Below are 23,209 nucleotides of genomic sequence, written 5' to 3' on the forward strand. Positions count from 1 at the left end.
ATGGCATCTGCAAGGGCTGTCCATGTGCTCCTCTACATACGAACATGTATTCACAGTTCCTCAGTTTGTATGGTACAAAAGAAGCATGTTTACAAGTGATGATGGTGGTACAGGGGATATTTTGCCTACAGTATCCCTTAATCTGCTCAGGAGTTCTTTGGGATCTTCATCTTTACTGGATCTGTGTGGAATGAATTCCCCTGAGACCACCAAAGGATCTGTAGACTAAGTGTGAAGATCCTATTTTGTAGTTGTCCTAATGCTGAGCAACACTCATGATAATTCATCTGCCCAGTTGGGACTATCCAAATGGGCTATTAAGGCTGATTTAAGGTGATGATGGAATCATTCAACTTTTCCGTTGGCCTGTGGGTAATAGGTGCTTGTATGATGAAGCTTAGAGCTGACCAGCCCAGATAAGGCTGTCCATAATGAAGATGTAAATTGAGGTCCTCTGTCAGAAATGATGTGTGACAGTAGGCTGAAATAAGAGTTCATAGAAGCATCTGCTATGGGGACTCCCTCAGGCCATCTCGTAAACCTATTAATCACCATGAAGAGATAGTAGTAGCCTCATGAAACTGGAATTGGTCGAAGCGGTGGGAAAGGTTGTATTGGGGCTTTCATATGCTGATGGATTTTGATTTCTTGACAAGCTACACAAGATCTGACCATTTGCGTGTCGTCTTTCTTCAGACAGTGCCAAACAAATCTGTCTGAAAGCAGATGAATGGTTGATCTGATGGATGGATGAGAAAGATTATGGACAGGATCAAAAATGTGGCAGCCCGACCCACCCACCCCAATGCCCTGGAGTCTCACTTGTACTCTCTCCACCCTCTGCCAGCACTTTTCGCAAACCTCACCCCTGGCTGGAAGCCTATGGCCACCAAAAGCCGGCAATATAGTTATGAGCACAGGAAATCTATCACAAACGAGGTGCGCAGACTGCTGGATGAGGGCATTATCGAACCTAGCTCGAATCCATGGAGGGCCCAGGTAGGGTTGTTAAAAACGGGGAGAAGCCGCGGATGGTTGTTGACTATAGCCAGACTATCAACCGCTTCACGCTCCTGGATGCGTACCCCCTTCCATGGATCACGGATGTGGTGAATCAGATCGCCCACTACCGTGTATTTTCCACCATTGACTTACGTTTGGCCTATCGTCAGCTCCCGATCCGGTGATAAGACCCACCTTTCACGGCCTTCGAAGCGAATGGGCGGCTGTATCAATTACTAAGGGTACCCTTTGGGGTCACAAATGGTGTCGCGGTCTTCCAACGGGAAATGGACTGGATGGTGGACCAGAACGGGCTGACTGCTACTTTCCCATATCTGGACAATGTCACCACCTGTGGCCATGACATGCAGGATCATGATGCCATCCTTGAGAAATTTTTTCGGACTGCAACTCGGCTGCACTTGACCTACAATTTTGACGTGTGTCTTCCAGACCACTCGTCTCGCAATTCTGGGTTGTGTGGTGGAGAACGGGGTGGTCATGCCAGACCCTGATCGCATGCGTCCCCTCATGGACTTGCCCACCCCCCCCCACACCCTGAAGGCACTCAAACGCTGCCTGGGCTTTTTCTCTTACTATGCCCAATGGTTTCCACACTATGACGACAAGGCACGACCACTCATCAAGACCACCTCCTTGCCCCTGTCAACCGAAGACAGAGCAGCCTTCAACCACATCAAATCGGACATCGCTGCTGCAACGCTGCCCGCCATCAATGAGTCCATTCCATTTCAAGTCGAAAGCGATGCGTCTGACTTTGCACTGGCACCCACTTTGAACCAGGCCGGCTGGCCGGTAGCCTTCTTCTCCAGAACCCTCCAGGGTCCCGAGAGCCGACACTCCTCTGTCGAGAAGGAGGTCCAGGCCATAGTCGAGGCAGTATGTCATTGGAGACACTACCTCACTGGTAAGCACTTTACACTGCTGACTGACCAACGCGCGGTCTCCTTCATATTTAGCAATACCCAGCGAGGTAAGATCAAGAATGACAAAATTGCCAGGTGGAGAATCGAGCTCGCCACCTTTAATTATGACATAATGTATCAGCCAGGTAAACTCAAGGACCCACCAGATGCACTCTCCAGGGGTACTTGCACCAACATGCAACTGGATAGGCTGCAGAAACTCCACGAGGAGCTCTGTCATCCTGGGGTCACAAGGTTCGCGCACTTTGTCAAATCTCACAACCTGCCCTACGCGGTCGAGGAAATTCGCTCCATGACCCGAGCCTGCCCAGTGTGTGCTGAGTGCAGGCCCCACTTCTTCCATCCGGAGAACACTCACGTCATCAAAGCCACCCGCCGCTTTGGGCGTCTCAGCATAGACTTCAAGGGGCCCCTACCGTCAACCAACCATAACACCTTCATCCTTATGGCCATCGACGAGTACTCCTGCTTCCTGTTTGCTGTGCCCTGCTCGGACATGACTGCCTCCTCAGTTATAGAGGCCCTGCACAGCATCTTCACCATCTTTGGGTACCTCAATTACATCCAAAGTGACAGGGGGTCCTCGTTTATGAACGCAGAGCAGTGACAGTACCTTCTGGAGCGTGGTATTGTTTCAAGCATGACCACCAGCTATAACCCACGTGGTAATGTGCAAGTCGAAAGAGAGAATGCCACCGTCTGGAAAGCGGTTACATTTGCCCTCTGGTCCAAAGGTCTCCCCACCTCTCGCTGGCAGGATGTGCTCACTAGTGCCTACACTCCATCCACTCCCTCCTATGCACCACGACCAATGCCACCCCCCATGAAAGGATGTTATCTTTCCCGAGGAAATCTGAGTCGGGTACGACCATACCAGCATGGCTCACGGTTCCCGGTCCAGTCCTTTTATGATGCCACATCCGGTACTCTAAGAACAACCCCTTGGTTGACCGAGTGACTCTGCTCCATGCGAATTCACATTATGCCTACGTTGAGTACCCGGACGGACACGAGGACATAATCTCGGTAAGGGACCTAGCCCAAGCAGGATCAGGTGCAGCAGTGCCTTTAACTCAACCTCCCCTTATTCCTTCTCCCCCAGGTCATGTGCTTGAACAGATGGACCAGCACTACCCCACCAACTCAGGCCAGTCTGTCGAAAACGCCATTGGGGAATTGAGCAAAGCAGTGGTTGCACCTAGCGACACGACTCCAGCGGCCCCTATCCCGGTGCCATGGCGGTCACACCAGATGGTCAGGTCCAGCCCTTAACCTCCATTCACCCTGGGGTCGGTTCTCAAATAAGGGGTGAATGTGATAGTACAGATTCAATCACCAATATGTGTAGGTATATATGTACAGATGGTTGTGTCGGATGACTGTGATTGGCTGAGAGTGTAGCCACATCTACTGGCAGGTCTTAAAGGATTGCTCCTAGCCAGACCAGGTCATTCTGGACTGGTCGACCTACTTGTGATATGCTCCAGTCTTTTAGTTAATAAAATCCTTGGTTTGGATCAACAAGCCTTTGGTTCTATCGACGCGTGTTACAGCCGGGACCTCCCATTCGTATTCATCTCTTTGGATGATATCCTTATTTCCAGCTGAAACCATTCAGAGCACACGACCCACCTCTGACAACTATTCACCCACCTGCAGGAGTTCGGGTGGGACACAATTGACTTCCTGGTGCATCGTACAGGGCAAAACCACTGCCTGAGAAGGAGGAGGCCATTTGGTGGTTCATGAAACCACACACCATGAAGGGGCTGCAGGAGTTTGCCAGTATGATTAATTTCTACCATCGAGTCATATTGGCAGCAGCTCAGATCATGCCCCCCCCCCCCCCGACCCTTTTTGTGCTTATGGCAAGGAAAATGTTACCTGGGATGAGGAGGCCTTGGAGCTGTTCCAGAAGGGTGAGGATGCACTGGGTAGCACCACTCTTCTAGTTCACCCCAGGCCGGAGATGCCAACTGCCCTCATAGTGGATACCTCCACCACAGCAGTTCGATGTGGTCCTCGAACAGCTCATCGATGAACAATGGCAACCCCTGGCCTTCTTTAGAAGGCACTTCCGTCCACGTGAACTTAAATACAGTGCCTTTGACCGGGACCTATTGGCACTGTTCTGGTGGTCAAGCACTTCTGATACTTCCTGGAAGGCAGACAATTCAAGGTCTTCACAGACCACAAACCATTAACCACTTTCCACAATGTGTCTGACCTGTGGTTGGCCAGGTGGCAGGGGCACCTTTCCTATGTGGCCAAATTCACCACAGGCATCCACACATTGTAGGCAAGAATAACATGGTGGACGATGCACTCTCCTATCCTGCCATTAAATTCATCCACACCCTATCCCAAGGCATAGATTATTCAGCCCTAGCAAGGGAACAACATGATGACCCTGAGATCGGTGTACAGGATGGTGCTTTCCAGGCTGTGACTGGAGGATGTCATCATAACCTCCAGCAACCAGATGCTCCTCTGCGACATCTCCACTGGCAAACCCTGCCCCATCATGCCAGCAGCATGAGATAGCACTTCTTCGACGCAGGCACAAATTGGTGCATCTGGCCATCAAAACTACAGTAAAGAAGGTAACCAGCAGGTTCGTTTGCCATGGGCTCTGCAAGCAGGTCAGTCAGTGGGATGAGACCTGCACACTCTGCCAGGTGTCCAAAGTGCAAACTCACATTAAAGCACCTCCCCAGACTTTTGAACCAGCGTGGCATGGATTCAGCCTCATCCATATCAATAATGTGAGGCCATTACCAGTTTCCCATGGGTTGCAATACCTCCTCATTATGGTTGACCGCTCCACGAGGTGGCCTGAGGTGGTCCTGATGGCCGACATAATCACAGAGACCTATGCTAGAGCACTAATCAGCACCTGGGTGTCCAGATTCTGGAACATATTACCTCCGACAGGGAGCACAATTTATCTCAGGGCTCTGGGCAGCACTAGCCAAACTGTTGGGAACTCAGCTCCACCATACCACGGCATCTCACCCGCAGGCCAACGGGTTGGTGGATCGGTTCTACAGACACTTAAAAGCAGCTCTGATGGTCTGGCTCAAAGGGCCCAACTGGGTGGATAAACTGCCTTGGATCTTTTGGGGATACAGACTATGTCGAGGATTTTAATGCCTCCATAGCAGAAATGGTCTACGGTGCACCCTTGCTAATTCCGGGTAAGTTCTTGGCTGCTGCTAAGGATCTAGAAACCACCACAGTTGCACTGAAACAGATGAGGGAAAGACTGGGTACCCTAGCCCCTCCACAGCCCCTGTCGCACGGCCAGCCCAAATATTTGGTCCTCAAGGACTTGCACACCTGTGAATATGTTTTTTTGTGCGAAAGGGAGTGCACCGGGCACCCCTCCAATGGCCACATGAGGAGCCGTACAGAGTTGTCAGGCAAAATAAGTCGACATGTGTATTAGACATTGCCAGCAAAGAAACCTTCACCCACAACCACCTGAAACCAGCCAATATAAATGAGCCAGCCAATTGGGACTCAGCCCCCATGACGCAGAAGTAGGCCACCCAAAGTGGCAGTGGACCCTCCAATTGCTAGCTCTTGCTGGGGGGGGGGGGCAGCGTGGTCATGTAGTGGCCAGAGAACCAATTCGCGACCCAGCTCACAAAATGGCTGGAGAACGTGGCTATCACGAGGGCCTCTCAGGGACCGATGGCCATCATTCCACGTGACTTCCTGCACAGAGGAAAACAGCGGGCAATGTCAGAAACACTGGAAATCGGAGGCTGGCGCTGCGATGATGCCACTCCTATCATCAGAGGCAGGGAGTATATATAAGTAAAGCTGGCAGTATCATGTCAGTCTTCGGACTCGACTGTGTTGTTCTTACTCCACACTTCATGTAGTGTGCACACTAAGATGTCTTCTTTAAATCTTCAAAATTATAAGCATCATACTTTCATTCATAATGGACATGATTGTGACTGCAATATATTTCTAAAGACCTTCTCAGTCCACATTCACTCCTCCGATATAAACTAAATCAGCAATGAGGGGAATATACCACAGACAATGGTATTTTCAAAATAATGATTTGTTTTATTATTAATAACATAAAACCTCTTACTTAACTCTAAACTTAACCCTACTATGTGCAAATATAAATATGTGTGTTAAAACCTAAACCATTACAGTTTAAGCTTGATTCTGAAAAGATGATTTTATAGTTCCGTCTCAGAAAACTTTTGTGTTGGAACTCCGTCTTTAATACTGTTCCAAAGCAATTATGGAGTAAGTATGTGGCATCAGATTTGTTTAAATTGTTGCTCAAAAGTAATAACGAAGCATTTGAAAACCTCAAGTCATCTGACCTCTTTACAACTCACAAATTTATTTTGTAAAGTTGTTTTCAGAGTAATGTTTCGTCATACGAACAATTTTCTCCCTCTTGCATGGAGATTTTGGAATCTGTGTTCCACACAATGAATCTGTTTGGTTTATTTTAAAGAGACAGTCAGAAGTGGTCTTCCTTATTTCAAAAGCCACTTAATCTGTGTTCCCCTTTTTCCAGGAGTAACGCACAACAGTACCTTTTCTGATTACTGTGTCTTCAATTCTGAAACTGTCCTCTTCTATCAAAGGGGCAGTGAAGTGGCTATTTTCTTCCATGATGATTTCACAATTCCAGAAAAGGGCGACATTAAGTGGCCATTTGAAAATGGATATGGTTGAACTGCCTTCTTTAACTTAAAGAGGCAGTCAAAAATGAACTCCCTCATTCAAAAGCCACATATTCTGTGTTCTCTTTTGGCCAAGAGTAACCCATAACAGCACCTTTTCTGGTTACTGTATTTCAATCCTGCATTACCCACAGGATGGATAATTTCTACTGGTCTCAAATGTCTCTGCTTCCAGAAATATGTTTCACTCTCAAATGTCTTATCACATGACATGTGACATCATCACTGATTCTGTTTCATTTCATTTCATGAATCATGGCAGATGGCCTTTTGAGGATACTTCCAAAATGAATTCACATCTATATGCTAAATGCATCTCTTCCAGAAGTTAAAGTGGATCAGATTCCAGACTCTGTTTTTGAGTTTCAATTAAGAAATCATTTTAGTCTTTTTAATCAAACAAGTTTCCAGCAGAACAATGGTTTAATAGACTTTTTGTCTTTGCCAATGGCTTCTCTCTTTCTGAGTGTATAAGGGTCTGCGGTGTCTGTAAAATGCAAATGTGCCCTGTCCACCCAAAATCTACATTTACTAAAAATATATGTATTTTATAACTCAAGATTTTAACTTTAAAGACTAATATTAACACAAATCTATTGCACTTCAGTGATAGGACTTCCATATGACAAGAATGACCTAGAACTTCAGAAACCTTCAGAGATACTTTTGTTTTTGCCTCTTAATGTATAAATTGTCTTTGGAAAGATGGATACCAATCTAATTACTCTGTGCCACAAACAATCTACTGTAGGATACTAGGAGAATGAGTAGCATCAGTTGGAGAAAAAGTTGATGTTTTAATCCAGAACCCTTAAGCAGAATTGAGAGTGCAGGGGATATTTTAGATGTCCTGAAAAATAAGGCCTCATCTTGAGAGCAAATGCAGCGGTGGTAGGCAAACTGGTGGAAAAGAGATAGCATCTTGACTGCGGGAAGACACATTATCTTGGTAGCTAAGGGAGTCATTTGAGTTTATTGTACAATTATTTACTGACAATGACCAGTCATATCTCAGAATGAACATGTCGGGGAATTGCCCTACCTGTGATAATGAAGAGTAAAACAATTGATTTTCTTCCATTCTCCATCCTTGAATCCGTCTTATTCTCCTTGTTGTTTCAGACCCTGAGGATTCTAATGGCCTCTAAAATCTGTCTGACCATAGAATATTGAGCAACAGAATCAGAAAAAAGGGGCACAAGTTCAAATGCAATGAAATATCTCAGCATGGTGAGCTCTTGCAAAAGGTTGACCACCTGCCAACATGGTGGTCACCATAGATAGGCCTGATTTTCATTGTAATTGCATCAGTTTTATATCTTTTCTTTTTTTTTAAATTGGTTGAATGTGTAGATGGACGTAAGTTGCATAGGTTGCAAGTTGGGGAGTACCTGTAGATATCTATCTCCCAAATGAGAAACAGAGATTGAGAAAGGGGAGAGATATCAAGTTCAAGATCATTTTCAGCATACATACACGACATCACATAGAAACAAGAGATTTTTTTTTCCTGCAGGTTAGGCAGAGTTTCTACTTATCATTAATGTGAATTCTACTCAAGAAAAAGATACATATAAAGAGAGAAATGTAAACAAATTGACTGCACACATAGAAAAAAAGGTATTCTGTAATAAATAATGTAGAACAAATCCTTAAATGAGACTCCAACTGAGTCTGTTGTTTTTGGAATCTGATGGTGGAGGGTAGCAACTGTTGCTGAACCTAACAGTTCAGTCTTGTGTCATGTACACCTCTTTCCTGATGACAGCATTGAGAGCCGAACATGTCCTGGGTGATGTGGATCCTTGATGATTGCTGTGATTCTCCAATGGCTGCATCCCATGTAGCGTGTCTCAATGATGGGGAGAGTTTTGCCTGTAACTGGGCTGTGTAACTACTTTTTCCAGGGCTTTCTGCTCAGAGGTGTTAGTGCTCCCATACCAGGCTATGATAAAGCCGGTCAGCACACTTTCCATTGCAGAAAGCAATGCCTTCCTTTTTCAGAAAATATAATTGATAGTCATTTTATGATTTTTTTTCCCTCCATTTCTCTATGTTCTGTTCACTCCTTCTCCTTCCAAATAGAACTGGGATAGGGTTCCTCTCTTCCTCAACTTCCACTTATTCAAACACATCACCCTTCATTTCTGCCAGCTACAACTAGATATCAGCACCAGTTATATTTACCTCTTTGGACTCCTTTCCAGCTTCTGCAAGATTGCTCTCTCTGTGACTCCCTTGTCTGATCATCTTTCACTACCCATGTCTCAATGACCCCTGGTACTTTCCCCTGCAACCCCATCTTGCTTTGCATCTCCTCCCTCACCACTGACAAGGGTCCCAAATTACCCTTCCAGGTGATGCAAAGGTTCATGTGGACCTCCTTCAACCTCATCTATTGAAATTGGTGTTTCCAATACAACCTATATATGTATATATATATATATATATATATATATATATTCTATATATCGGTGAAGCCAAGTGAAGACTTGATGGCTATTTCACAGAACATTTGCACTCTGTCCACAGTGGACACCACAACTCCTGTTTGGTTGCCATTCTCATCTATTTTCCACCGCCAAAGAGAGGCTTTGAGGAACTTGAACAACACTTCATATTGTGCCTAGGTTGTGTTCAGCCCATTGGTATAAACATTGAATTTTCCAATTTGAGGTAGCAAGTCCCCTGTCCCCAACTACTTCCCTATTATCCCCTGCCCCATTTCTGACCCATACTCAACAGTCACCTATTTTCATGTTCATCTCTCTCTGGTTCTATCCTCTTCAAACTACAATTCCTGCCCCTCCCCATCCCCTCTTTGGGTCCATTTGATCTTATCTTCCCCAGCATTTCTCATCATACCACTATTATCACCTTCTTGTCAGAATGCAGCACTGCAGCCTTTGTCTATATATTTCTCTGCTCTGCCTTTTATCTGGCATCCACCAGTCAACTTCCTTTGTCTGTCATTCTTCACTCCTTTCAGGTTCACCAATTCCCACTCTCCCCTGTTCAACCCCTCCCTCCTTTTTCACACTGTCCAGCAGTGAAAACTACATTTTCATCAATGCATCCACTTTACAAAGGATCAACTTACAGCTTCAATTTTATAAAGTCCGATTTTCAACAACACCACATGCATTTCATACCTACAGCACAGACAACATGGAGTGAAAAGTTGATGCAAGATTTTTTTTCGTCCTCTTGGATAATTAAAACTTGTCAAATAAAAATTTCACACAGGTCCCATAAATTGATGTTCAGGTAGCTTCTCAAAAAGACAGTTTCACAACTTGCAGATAAGAATTAGCAGGCACTAGACATCTAGACACTAATTTGTCCCTTACCGTGCCTCACCACCTATTCTTGAGGAGACTGCCTATAGAAATGTTGCAAATTATTTTGCCAGGTTTTTTTTATATATGTTCAAGAGAAATAGGAATGTTCTCCTGGCTCGACTAAATTGCCAATATCAACATTTGATCACTGGCTACCTTTTATAATTCCCTACTTTCACACCTGGATCAGCTCAATCATGAAGGAAGTCAATTTTAAAGATGCTAGTATCTCATCTGTATCTTGATCTGTCAACTACAGTTCAGCTATATAAATTATCCAGAAGTTATTGATAAGATCGTCTCATGCCATCCAAAATCATGTGTTAAGTAATGAGTCAAAGAACAATTGTGAAAAGAGTAACAAACATGGAATTTGATATCTCCAAACTCTGCAATCTATTGACCACTTTAAAAAAAATTAAGAGAGACAGGTTTCGTGGAACATTTTTTTGGTATATTTTTTGATGAAATAATCACACAGGATCATAACTTAATCAGTTCAGTAAAATCCCTGTCATCTAGAATTCAAGCAACTGGCAAAAAAAAATACGGAAAATAAATAGGGAAAAGGTTAAAATTGGCACCCCAGCAATCAGTTCACCATTCCATGACACACGAGATCTCAAGCAACTGGCAAATTCACTTATTCAGCATACACCAATCCCCATAGGTGCAGGATACTGGGGGATTTACTGTACACTAATTTGTTTATTTCAAAGCATTTTAAGTCTCAACATTTATTATCTAGGCACAGTGCAGCACCAGAGAGAGAAAAAATGGCTGCGCTGCTGTAAAGACAGCACTGCTGCTGGTGAGGACTCAGGAGAATGGAGCACGCAAACACAGCGCTGTTCTGAGGGTTCAACCACCCAGTCCTAAGGCCTGTGGCTCCAGACAGGCATTAAGTGATCTGTTAAAGAGCCAATGTTGTTTTTAAACTAAAATCCTACAACTATAGGTCTGTCCCCAAGATGTCAGTGCCTGGGCTGGGCAGTGGCCACAAGGGGCTGGAGACTCCAGGGAGCAGTGGTGCAGGGCACCAGAAATGGGAAAAATGCCATCCATTGAGAAGGAGATGCAGAGGAGATGTTGACCCTATTGAGCTGGAAAGGGCTCAGCGGCTGAAGGACCCACACAGGATAAGGACAATGCAGTCAGGGGACCTTCACAGGCTGTCGGCTGCTAGAGATTGCCTCGTTGGAACCAGGTATCAGAGCCAGGATTCAAGAGAGTGCTGAGGAAAAGAAAGTCTCATGAATGGCCATGATCTTCCTGATCGTGTCAGAGATTTGGATCTGGTGCACAGTTTGTTGATGGATTGAACAGGAGTCTTTGCAGCTGCAGAGGCTGTGGAGGAAGCTGGAGGCAAATCCACGGTAATACGGTGACTCTGAATGAACTCTCTTTTGCGTCACTTTCTCTTGTATTGTGAGGGATGTCAGATGACACAGAAGGCAATTTCATGATCAGTACAATTACTTGACAATGAAGGAATATTGAATCTTGAACCATTTTAATAAAGAGAATATTGACAACCTCGTGGTATCCATATAAACAATTTCAACAACATTGTACAACATACAACATTCACTGAATTGACTAGGTTTCAGAATAATAAGTTAATGTCTTAAGTATTTCTTCTTTCTTTGGCTTGGCTTCGCGGACGAAGATTTATGGAGGGGGTAAAAAGTCCACGTCAGCTGCAGGCTCGTTTGTGGCTGACAAGTCCGATGCGGGACAGGCAGACACGATTGCAGCGGTTGCAAGGGAAAATTGGTTGGTTGGGGTTGGGTGTTGGGTTTTTCCTCCTTTGCCTTTTGTCAGTGAGGTGGGCTCTGCGGTCTTCTTCAAAGGAGGTTGCTGCCCGCCAAACTGTGAGGCGCCAAGATGCACGGTTTGAGGCGTTATCAGCCCACTGGCGGTGGTCAATGTGGCAGGCACCAAGAGATTTCTTTAGGCAGTCCTTGTACCTTTTCTTTGGTGCACCTCTGTCACGGTGGCCAGTGGAGAGCTCGCCATATAACACGATCTTGGGAAGGCGATGGTCCTCCATTCTGGAGACGTGACCCATCCAGCGCAGCTGGAACTTCAGCAGCGTGGACTCGATGCTGTCGACCTCTGCCATCTCGAGTACTTCGACGTTAGGGGTGTAAGCGCTCCAATGGATGTTGAGGATGGAGCGGAGACAACGTTTCAATCTTCTTCAGCATGATGCTGAACCAAGCCATGAAAGACCCCAACAATGAAGACGCTGTTTACATCCGGTACCGCACGGATGGCAGTCTCTTCAATCTGAGGCGCCTGCAAGCTCACACCAAGACACAAGAGAAACTTGTCCGTGAACTACTCTTTGCAGATGATGCCGCTTTAGTTGCCCATTCAGAGCCAGCTCTTCAGCGCTTGACGTCCTGCTTTGCGGAAACTGCCAAAATGTTTGGCCTGGAAGTCAGCCTGAAGAAAACTGAGGTCCTCCATCAGCCAGCTCCCCACCATGACTACCAGCCCCCCCACATCTCCATCGGGCACACAAAACTCAAAACGGTCAACCAGTTTACCTATCTCGGCTGCACCATTTCATCAGATGCAAGGATCGACAATGAGATAGACAACAGACTCGTCAAGGCAAATAGCGCCTTTGGAAGACTACACAAAAGAGTCTGGAAAAACAACCAACTGAAAAACCTCACAAAGATAAGCGTATACAGAGCCGTTGTCATACCCACACTCCTGTTCGGCTCCGAATCATGGGTCCTCTACCGGCACCACCTAAGTATTTAATATATGTAAAAAAAACACTTTTGTGCTAGAAAAGAACTTGTGGGGCTTAAAACCTCGATATAAGTAGGTGAGAGACAAAAAAAAATCGATGACTTCAAAGTGAAAAGTTTATTCAGCTGTGGAGTAAATGGTTATGGTTCAACCTTTGCAGATTAAAGATTAAAGATTGTATTCTTTAATTTTTGCTTGAAGATGAAGTGTTTACAAAGCCATGGTTGTGTTTTCAGAAAAATACTGATGGTGTTTTAGTCCCACAAATTTTTGTGTTTACATTTTGCTTCCTCTTCATTGGTCTGGATGTCTCACATTGTTTAAACAGCGAGTCTCTGCATACAAATGTGCCGAAATGAAGGGGAAAGTGGGCAACAAAAAAAGAAAGTACAGCTGAAGGAGATAGTATTGGTGAGATACAGAAAGTAACAGGAAATATGGAAGATGATATGGATGGGTTTTTCAAGATTTAAATAGTTAGGAGGTGCTCGTGTGAAAAAGGTAAAATAAAAAATCTGTAAAAGGCAGCAAAAGCCTGATATAGAGGAAGGGCAACATGAGTTTGGCCCATGAGGTAATTGTGAAATTCAACCTTCAATTAGTCGAATAAAAAATATAGTGTATTGTTTCAGATTTGGTTAAATCTCCAGATTTAGCTACTCAGTGTTGAAAACTTTTATGTCCATTTCAATGTCCAAATTTAAAATCACGGAAAAAAAGAAGAGTAGGATGTGGCATTATTTTCATCATACTATACCAGAAGGCCCAAAGAGAGCACATGGTTTCTCTTCTCTCAGCTTAAAGTGGAAAATGCTGGATAAATGATGGCATTCATGTCTCTCCCTTTATTAAACATTACACATATCAATTTGTGACAAAAAGAAATGTGCCATGAGTGCAATTTTTTGACGTGTTACCGGACAACTCACACTGCTGAACCATGAGACTTGCCAATGCCTTTTTACTGCATGCCTCCCTTTTGTAAGGTGTAAAATAGCTGGATCTGCCCCATTCATTCTTGCATCACACATTCAGAACTGGTATTGAATATTTGCAAGCATTCTGTTAACTATGCAATTGTGATCCTGATGTTAGACTCAGCTTTGGATACTCAGGAAGAGTATGAGCTTGATGGATCAATTTCACAAGCAGTTAATTATTCAAACATTTCATATTGTTTTCCTTTGTTCTTTTTTAAAACTGAAAATACTGTTGCCCATTTCAAGATACAAAACCTCTGTAATGCAGGGCCATGAATCTTATAGGGAATGGAAATTAAGTCGATTTTTGTGGCATAGTTAAATTTGAATATCTTTGAATTCAAATTGAGTTCTGCTTGAATCTTTGTGGATTAAGAAATTTAAAAAAATCCTTTTGCTACCCTTTGTATCTTGGAGATTTCTTCATCTGTAATTTTTAGGTAAAGTATTTGTGTTTGTCCAGAAGAAACAGTCATTGTAAATTTATCCTTTGAGCACCGAGGCTATGTATGATATGAATACTGCTTTTGCCACATGATTGTTTTCCTTTGATTTCCAGCATCATCTCCTGATTTCTCAATGAGCCCCTTGAAGAAATTAATGGCTGTTCGTGTGGGTAGTGAGGTCATCATTGAATGTAAACCTACAGCTTCCCCAAGAGCAACCTTCTTTTGGATGAAGGGAAATGTGATTCTGCAAGAAAATGAAAGGTAATTTCTGCAACTAGATTTGTCCTTTGATATTAGAGGCCAATTGAATTGTGGAAATAGTCAAAGCATTACAAATGATGCTCATTGTATTAAGGTCAGATCCCTTATTATCTTATTTTTAGTCTCATTGCCTAACTGTCAAACAAACAAGATCTACAGCAAGAGCCTGTGACAGTGAAATTAACGTAAGGATTATCCCATTATTTCACATCCTTGTGCAAATTTGTTTTGTACCAATGCTTGCTGATAAAATCATGAAATGATACTTTACACTCACCTCACCCTTTCTGCTAGCAGGGAGGAAAATAATGGTCCTGGGTGCTTCTTTGAGTTTTTGGGACATACGGTGTGTGGTGATATGTAATTACACCACTAGGTCACCAGGGGTCATCCTGGTGACCTTGCATATAAAGCAGTCCAGAGCTACAGTCAAGCCTTCCAGGTTCGTCTTGCAGAGAGACAAGACCTCTTAGTGTACAAATTAGTTTATTAAAGCTGTCTTATACTCGCGCTGCTGGTGTGGTTATTGTCAGTACACGGTGTATACTTGTGTAAAGGTTGATCTCATGGAAAAGTCAACCCCACATTCTTGGCCAAAAAATCTGGAATCTTCCATATATCTCATGTAAAAGTTGACCCTAGACCCTCACCTTGGCCTAAGCCCACTTACAGGCTGCAACTCCTGATGCCTCACTCACGAAATTTTGCCTTGGCCCTGGCCATATGCCCACCAGAGTTTTGATGCATCGAATGCTGATTCTTGCTGCGGCCCCGGTCACCCACCCATCGGAGCTTCCAACGTCTCGAAAGTGGACTCTCACCTCGACCCCAGCTGACCGTTCATCAGGGCTCCCAATGTCTCTGACACCACATATTTACTGCGGTCCTGACCTTCTCTGTGGTAGGATGTGCATCTTAATCCACAGTCTGTATAACTATATTCATTTCCTTATTTGTTTAGAGATCAATTTGACAATAGACAATAGGAGCTGGAGTAGGCCCTTCGGCCCATCAAGCCAGCACCACCATTTCACAGATCATGGCTGATCACTACCATCAGTACCCCTTTCCAGCCTTATCCCCATAACCCTTAACTCCTTTGCCCACTAGAGTCTTATCTAACTCTCTTTTGAACATAATCAGCGAATCTGCCTCTACCACCTTCTGTGGCAGAGCATTCCACAGATTCACACTTCTCTGGGTAAAAAAATGTTTTCTCATCTCCGTCCTAAAGGGCCTACCCTGTATTCTTAAACTATGCCCTCTCGTCCTCGTCTCCCCCATCATTGGGAACAAGTAATCCGACTTCACCCTGTCTATCCCCCTGATAATTTTGTATACCTCAATCATGTCCCCACTCATCCTTCTAAACTCCATCGGATACAAGTCCAGTTTTTCTAGCCTTTCAGCATATGTCAACCCCGCCATCCCTGGAACTAACCTTGTAAATCTCCGCTGCACATCCTCTATAGCTAGTATGTACTTCCTCAAAATTGGAGACCAGAACTGGACGCAATACTCCAGGAGCGGTCTCACCAGGGCCCTGTACAACTGCAGAAGGGTGTCTCTGTTCCTATACTCCAATCCCTTCTTTATGAAAGCCAGCATGCTATTAGCCTTCTTCACAGCTTTCTGAACCTGCATGCTAGTCTTCAGTGACCGGTGATCAAGTACTCCCAGATCCATTTGCTCCTCCCCACTCCCTAGCTTGTCTCCATTTAAATAATACTCAGCTTTCCTATTATTTCCCCCAAAATGGATAACCTCACATTTGCTTACATTGAACGTCATCTTCCATTCAGCAGCCCACTCCCCCAACCTGTCCAAGTCCCTCTGCATTTTCCTGACATCCTCCTCACACCCCACACCGCCACCCAGTTTCGTGTCATCTGCAAATTTGCTCAAGTTATTAATAATCCCCTCATCCAAATCATTTACATAAATTACAAACAACTGAGGACCCAATACTGATCCCTGCGGCACTCCACTCATCACATCCTGCCATCCTGAAAAAGACCTGCTTACCCCAACCCTTTGTTTCCTATTTCTTAACCAATTTCCTATCCATGTCAGCACCTTACCTCCAATACCATGCTCCCTGATCTTGCTCACTAGTCTCCCGTGCGGTACCTTATCAAAGGCCATCTGGAAGTCCAAATACACCACATCCACAGGCTCTCCCAAGTCCACCCTCTTTGTCACATCCTCGAAAAATTCCAGAAGGTTAGTCAAGCATGACTTACCCTTAAGGAATCCATGCTGACTAGCCCTTATACTATTATTTCTGCCTAAGTGCTCTGCTATTACTCCTTTTATGATAGACTTCTGCTACTAATATATTATTTTGGTTTCTAATGTGAATTTAAACCCCTTAAAAGTCAAAAATCAAACATTAAAAAGAAGTCTACCAAATACAACTTTTAAACGACCATATATGTTAAATAATAAAAAGCAAGATTACAGAATAAGTAAACTTTTTATGTTTTTTCCCCTTATGGGATTTTAAATGGTTTTTGCAGGTTCTGCCCTTTGTAGTTTTTCTGATCTATTTCCCTTTTTGCTCCATCACATTTTTGTGGGAATTCCCAAGAAGCTGGACAAAACAATTATAAAATTGTGAGCTTTTGATTGATTTGAGCTGTCATAAAACTGCAAAATGTGAATGTGAAATTGCATTTGGACTGAACATGGATAATTAAGTATACTTTAGCTAGTAATTAAAGAGCAAATGAAGATTAAGGAATGAGGAACACAAAAAAGTGCTGCTCTGAAGAGTAATTAATTCAGATGGACAGAAGTTAAATAGAAAAGGGGCAGGAATGCATGCTGTCTAATTAATTACAATTTTGTTTTTGAATGATGCCAGCCTCATTATCATTTACTATTTTTAATAGTATTCAGTTTTTGGTAAAAAGCAATAGATAGAATGAGTCAAGATAAATGGACCCATCAATTGCACATAATAAACTAAGCAATCTTTGTTTCTGCAAATGATTTAGTATTATTTCTCTCATATTTCAGAAATTAGCAAAATAATGGTAAGGAGCATTTAAAATCATTGTTATTCCATCAAACAATCATAACTTAACTTTAAAAATAAATATGAAAAAGAATGGAAAATAGGAGATGAGATGATACTCATTATTTTGTAAAGTAATGCTTAATAGAAAACAAGTGTTGAGCTGTTCAGGCAACAGAATTTGTGAGCATCATTTTAAACACTGCTTGGCCATATGTTGCATTACCTCCGAATTCTGTCTTTAGTTGGCATCTAAAGTGAAACAGATTTGCATCAAATTGCTTAAAGTTTGATTTTCAACACTCAAAATTTCTCCACGTGATGGGGACCATAAAGTTTAGATGGATCTTTATTAATCTCCATTAACATCTCCATCTTGCCTGAGAGAGATGAGGTGGTGAAAAAATATAACATGGTTCATTTTTTAACATGTCCTGTTAAACCAGATGTTAAACGTCAAAAGTCAAAGTTGCAACAATTGTTTTACAGATCTATACAAAACAATGTTGGATGAAGCAACATCATTCATATTAAAGATAAATTAATAATTTCCCCTTACTCAAGTATAGGATTAAAGACACATCTGTCAATAGCATTGTTTAATCAATAATATATCATGTTCAAATTTAAAAATGCTTTTCCAGTAAAGGAAATAATACCAGTTGTAAAAACAAATACTGAATGATCATTCCTAGTCAGTTTTCCTTTTAAACCCAACATGAGGTTATTGTTGATACAAATGTTAGCTGTGAAATATCTAAGGTGATATAAATAATGAGATTGAAATTGGGCTGTGTGTCACAAGTAGCCCAAGAGCTAAGCAAGGAATTATATTGTCTGCTTTATAAGCAAGGTTAAGACCTTTTTTAATTAGCAGATGCTCCCATCTTTATATGCTAATGCATTCAATTTGTAAGATTACCTGTGCAATTCCAAAGATATTTCAAGTGGTGAAATATCTGAAAATACTTCTCTGCAAGTTTACTGGTCATCACTCTTAAAATGAAATTTCCAAATATATAGTACATGAATTAATGAAGTACACAAAATGCTCAGGGAATTGGGGGGAAATTTTGTAGTATCAAGAAGATTTTTAACATGAAGGAAAATTGTAATATTTATAACATTGCCAGGACAAAGTAGAATATAGTGGCCTATATTTTCCAATCTCAGGAGAAAAATAGCATCAATACTTCAACAGATTCTGTAGAATCTGTAGAGGCATATAATTATAATTTTTAGAGTGAATTATTATCTGGCAAGGATGTTATCTTCTATACAGAATCTGTACTACCCAGCAAACTATTGTAGCAAACTCGCTGAACAGCTTATAAAATTGAAACGACATTTTTCATAATGTTTCAAACATTTTATTGAATGAAAAATAAAAAAAAAACAATTGCGGCAAACCCATGGGTAAACATTACTCAAGTGCTCATTAAATTTTGAAATAACTATTCTGCAACAGTAAGACTCCATATAAATAAATAAATAAATAGACAGATAAATATAAATAAAGAAATATATTTTTATTAATGTCTATCTATCTATTTATTTATTTATATGGAGTCTTACTGTTGCAGAATAGTTATATATATATATATATATATATATGTGTATATGTATGTGTATAGATATATATATATATAAAGTGATTTCATGGCCAGTTGTTCAAAACTCTTGGCTTGCAATGTTTTTAAATTACCATACCATGCAATGAGCTGTAATATTTTCCAAGGTTTTACTTGCAATGATAGTGTTTAAAAAAAATACCAACAGATCAGAGTTCCTGTGATTCATCTGGAATAGCATATCCTGTAAGTTAATGAAGAAATATCCCAGGTAGTAATTTGTGCATTTCTACATTTAACTCTGCATGTCCAAAACCAGAATTTTATTTTAATTTTCATAGTGAGTGTTGATCATTTCATATTTTGTGTTGGCCCCTTTACACAGTTGCTCAAATTTTTTAATATTAAAAATTGAATGTTGTTTTGAAAATAAAAGGACATTTCTTTTTGAGTGTCTGTCAGGAAGTACATTGTTTGTTATTCTCACAGGAAATCCTGTTTTCCAATGCTAGTGAACTTTATCAGCTGCCCAGGCCAGATTAGACAAGGTGCTACTGGAGCAATTTCTGTTTATTTCTAATAGTCAAGGCACTTCTGTGGTTATATCAGTCTGTCCATCTTGAATGAGACCCAATGCTGTAATTTAATTTATCTCATTGAAATACTGTGAGCTGAGCTTCAAGATTAAAGCTATAAACAGGACTGCTTGCACCTGGAGCTGCAAGGAAGCAGTGGCCAGTGAATTCTGGCCAGTGAAGATTTGTGTCATTGTGTCCAAGTGCACACAAACTACAACAAGATGTTTTTGTAAGATGCCCAAACATGTGCAACTTTGAAGCATCAAAGGTAATTGAGAAAGTTAAATCCCAAGGGGAGTTTCTGAACTTGTCAGAGCATAAGCATATTCAAGGAAGTATTTAATGTATTTATCTATTTTCAAGAATTTGTGTTTAAAACTATCATATAGTCAGGAAATTGTGAACTATTTTGTAACCGCGTAAAAATACACCCTTCTCACTGTAGTAACCGAAGTGCACTACTATGGGGTGTATGCATATGTGAATGTGTGAACAGCTTCCTGAGATGGTGGAAGACGTCAGTAAGTAAAGTCTCTTCTGTTACTTGAATCTTGAATCTCTAAATTATTTAAGAAGCCTCTTGAGCAACACAGATACATAACATGGTGGCCGCAGTATAAGAGAACAAGAATAAAGCCATACAACTAATTGTAAGTCACTGAAATACGAAGGGGAAGAAGAGAAAAACTTTACTGAAAAATAAGTGGCTGTAGCAACAGCATTTCACCCAGTGATGGACTGGGAGGCTGAAGATATTGTTGAATTGTTTAAAAAGTTTCAGCAGGAGTGCAATTTAGCATTCAAAAACTATTTTAAAAATGCAACAGCAGAGGAGAATCTCAGTTATATACTTCTCTGGACAGAGGAGCAAGGTCTGGACTTATTTAATAGCTGGGAGCTTCCAGAGGTGGAGAAAAATGATCCAGAGCAGATATTTGCAAAGTTTGCTTCTCACCTTGAACCCAGGTCTAATCATAGAATTAAACATTATGAATTTCAAGGCCTAATGCAAGAGACTGATGAAACTGTTGATAACTTCCTCACTAGACTAAAAGTTGTTGCTGCAAAATGCAGATTTAAGTATATGGAGGAAAGATTAGTTGATCAACTAATGTGGGGGAGTGCCAATCCTGGTGCAAAAGTCTCTTAAAGGAAAGGATAGCTTGAAGCTGGCCAAAGCTATAGATACAGCCAGAGCCTTTGAAGCCACAAGGACGCAAATTAAATCCCTATCAATGTAGACCATCTCACAGCAAAGAGAAGGAAGGGTTGATGCTATAAAGAACACAATCAGAAAAGTACAAACCCCCTAAGACCCGCCAGAAGTGCAGCAGACATCAACCCTTCGATGATTGAAACAAATGCCCCGCATACGGTTCTGAATGAAGGTCCTATGGTAAGGCAAAGCATTGGTGAAGATGTGCAAGTCGGGTATGAAGAAAACCATAATAACAGTGAAGAAAAAAAAGACAAGAAGAAGATCCACCACATAAAAGGAAACAACAATGAGGACTCCAAAACCCAGATACTGAACATAGAATCCATACACCTTCACGAGATGTCAGATGAAATGAAAGAAGGAAGGAAGTGAGTTGCACACAAGAATCCAAATACAGGGGACAATCCAGAACAAGCCAATGATATTTAACCTAAAGGTGAAGCTGGATACTGGATCTCAAAGCAACGTCCTTCCGCTCAGACTCTACCACCAGATGTTCCCAGAGAACATAATAAAAGGGTATCCAAAGGTCGGTGCATTGGAAACTGCAAATGTCACATTATCGGCCTATGGTGGACCCATGATCAAGCAGCTAGGGAGAGCTAAGATCAATGGCTGCCATAAGGGAAAGAACATCCTCTGTATGTTCTATATGGTAGATGCAGGTGGACCAGCAATTCTTGGTCTGGATAGCTGTCGGAAGTTGAAAATGATCTCAATGGACAGAGATCCAGACAAAGAAGATGTGATGAAACAGAAAGCTTTAATACCAGCAAAGCCTGCAACAGCAGTATCAAGTGAGATATCAAGTGAAGAGACCACAACCACTAATACTGAAACATCAACACAGCAGAACAACAAGCTACATCACCTCCACCTGTACCAGCAACACAGAGCCCAACAGTCGCAGCCATAGCCACAAGATGGCGAAGGAACATACTGCCACCAGTGCGGTATCAATAAGAACTATTTTAAAAATAGTTGTGTAAATAAATTAGTGTACAAGTTCACTACTTAAGTGTACAAGTTCAGTTCCTTAAGTTGCTCTCGAAAGAAAGAACATTAAATTTTTCTTGAGAAGGAGGGATGTTATGTAGTCAGAATAATGTGAACTATTTTGTAACTGTGTAAGAATACACTCTTCTCACTGTAGTAACTGTAGTGCACCACTGTGGGGCGTATGTATATGTGAGTGTGTGAACCGTTTCCTGAGATATCAGTAAGTAAAATCTCTTCTGTTATTTGAATCTTGCATCTCTAAGTTATTTAAAAGGCCTCCTGAGTAACATAGAGACATAACAGAAACTATTATGTGATGATATAATTAAAAATCTAAATTTGCAAATGTCAAGAATATTAAATAAAAACAAAAGATGCTGGAAACACAGGGTAGGTCAGACCACAGTGGAAATAAGAAATCAAATTATTGTTTTAACTTTCCTTCATCAAATATTCATACTGAATTGTCAAATGCTTCTTTATCTGATCCACAAATATTTCTAGAATTTTCTATTTTTAGAAACTTGTATAATTTTTTGATTGGAGTAAAACTTGGATGTTCTAGAATAGATCATAATTGGTTTTAAGTGTATTTACTGAGGGCGTGCCGAGGAGGTTCACCAGGATGTTTCGTACTTTAGAGAATATGTTATCTTGTGATATTGGACAAACTTGGATTTTTTTTTTCCCCTGGAGTGTCAGAGGCCAAGGGAAGACCTTGTTAAAGTTTATAGAATTGTGAGTTGCATAGAATGAGACAAAAACTTTTCCCAGGGTGGAAATACCAAATACAAGAGTACATAACTTGCAGGTGAGAGGGGGTAGTTTAAAGCAGAAGTGTGAGTAAGTACTTTGCAAAGACTCCTTTAAGCCTAGAACCCAGTGCTGAAATGGAGTGGGGTGGTGGAAGTAGATATGATAATGTTCAAGTTGTATTTAAATAGGAATAATAAGATACTGGAAATGGAAGATCATAGATCATGTGCAGGCTCATGGGATTAGTTTCATCTGGCCTCATGGTTGGCATAGACCCAGTGAGTTGAAGGGCCTGTCCCTGTGTTGTCCATTTTGATATTTATTGTAATTTGTTTGCATGAATCTTTATTAGGATGAATTGTACATTTGTTTTGGCCCCAGGCAATAGTATGCAATCCAAGGTGATTAAGGTGCTCTGACATTGAACAGATGAGAAAGGAAATAGCTGTGAAATTAGAAATGCAGTGTAATGTCAACTGATCTACTGGGAGAAAGAATGTAGCTTGATTAACATTTTAGTAAATTAGCTTTAGAAGTAGCTTCTGTGCATTAATTTCAAAATGTTCTGTAAAATTTCCATTTTCTCACATCTGT

General features: G+C 41.7%; 1 protein-coding gene across 36 annotated transcripts in view; it reads left to right on the plus strand.

Moving 5' to 3' along the window:
• Nucleotides 1-23,209, plus strand: part of LOC138763207 (contactin-4-like) — a 2,221,540-nt gene that overhangs the window by 1,761,076 nt on the left and 437,255 nt on the right. For all 36 annotated transcript variants that reach the window (XR_011357395.1, XR_011357394.1, XR_011357396.1 and 33 more), the window contains one exon: nt 14,323-14,473. Coding sequence is in view for 33 of the 36 variants with exons in the window: in XM_069936987.1 (XP_069793088.1) it covers nt 14,323-14,473 (151 nt within the window). In the remaining 3 variants the exon portion in view is untranslated. The remainder of the gene's footprint in view (nt 1-14,322; nt 14,474-23,209) is intronic.

This window comes from Narcine bancroftii, chromosome 5 (genome assembly GCF_036971445.1).
Source record: "Narcine bancroftii isolate sNarBan1 chromosome 5, sNarBan1.hap1, whole genome shotgun sequence".
Lineage (NCBI taxonomy): Eukaryota > Metazoa > Chordata > Chondrichthyes > Torpediniformes > Narcinidae > Narcine > Narcine bancroftii.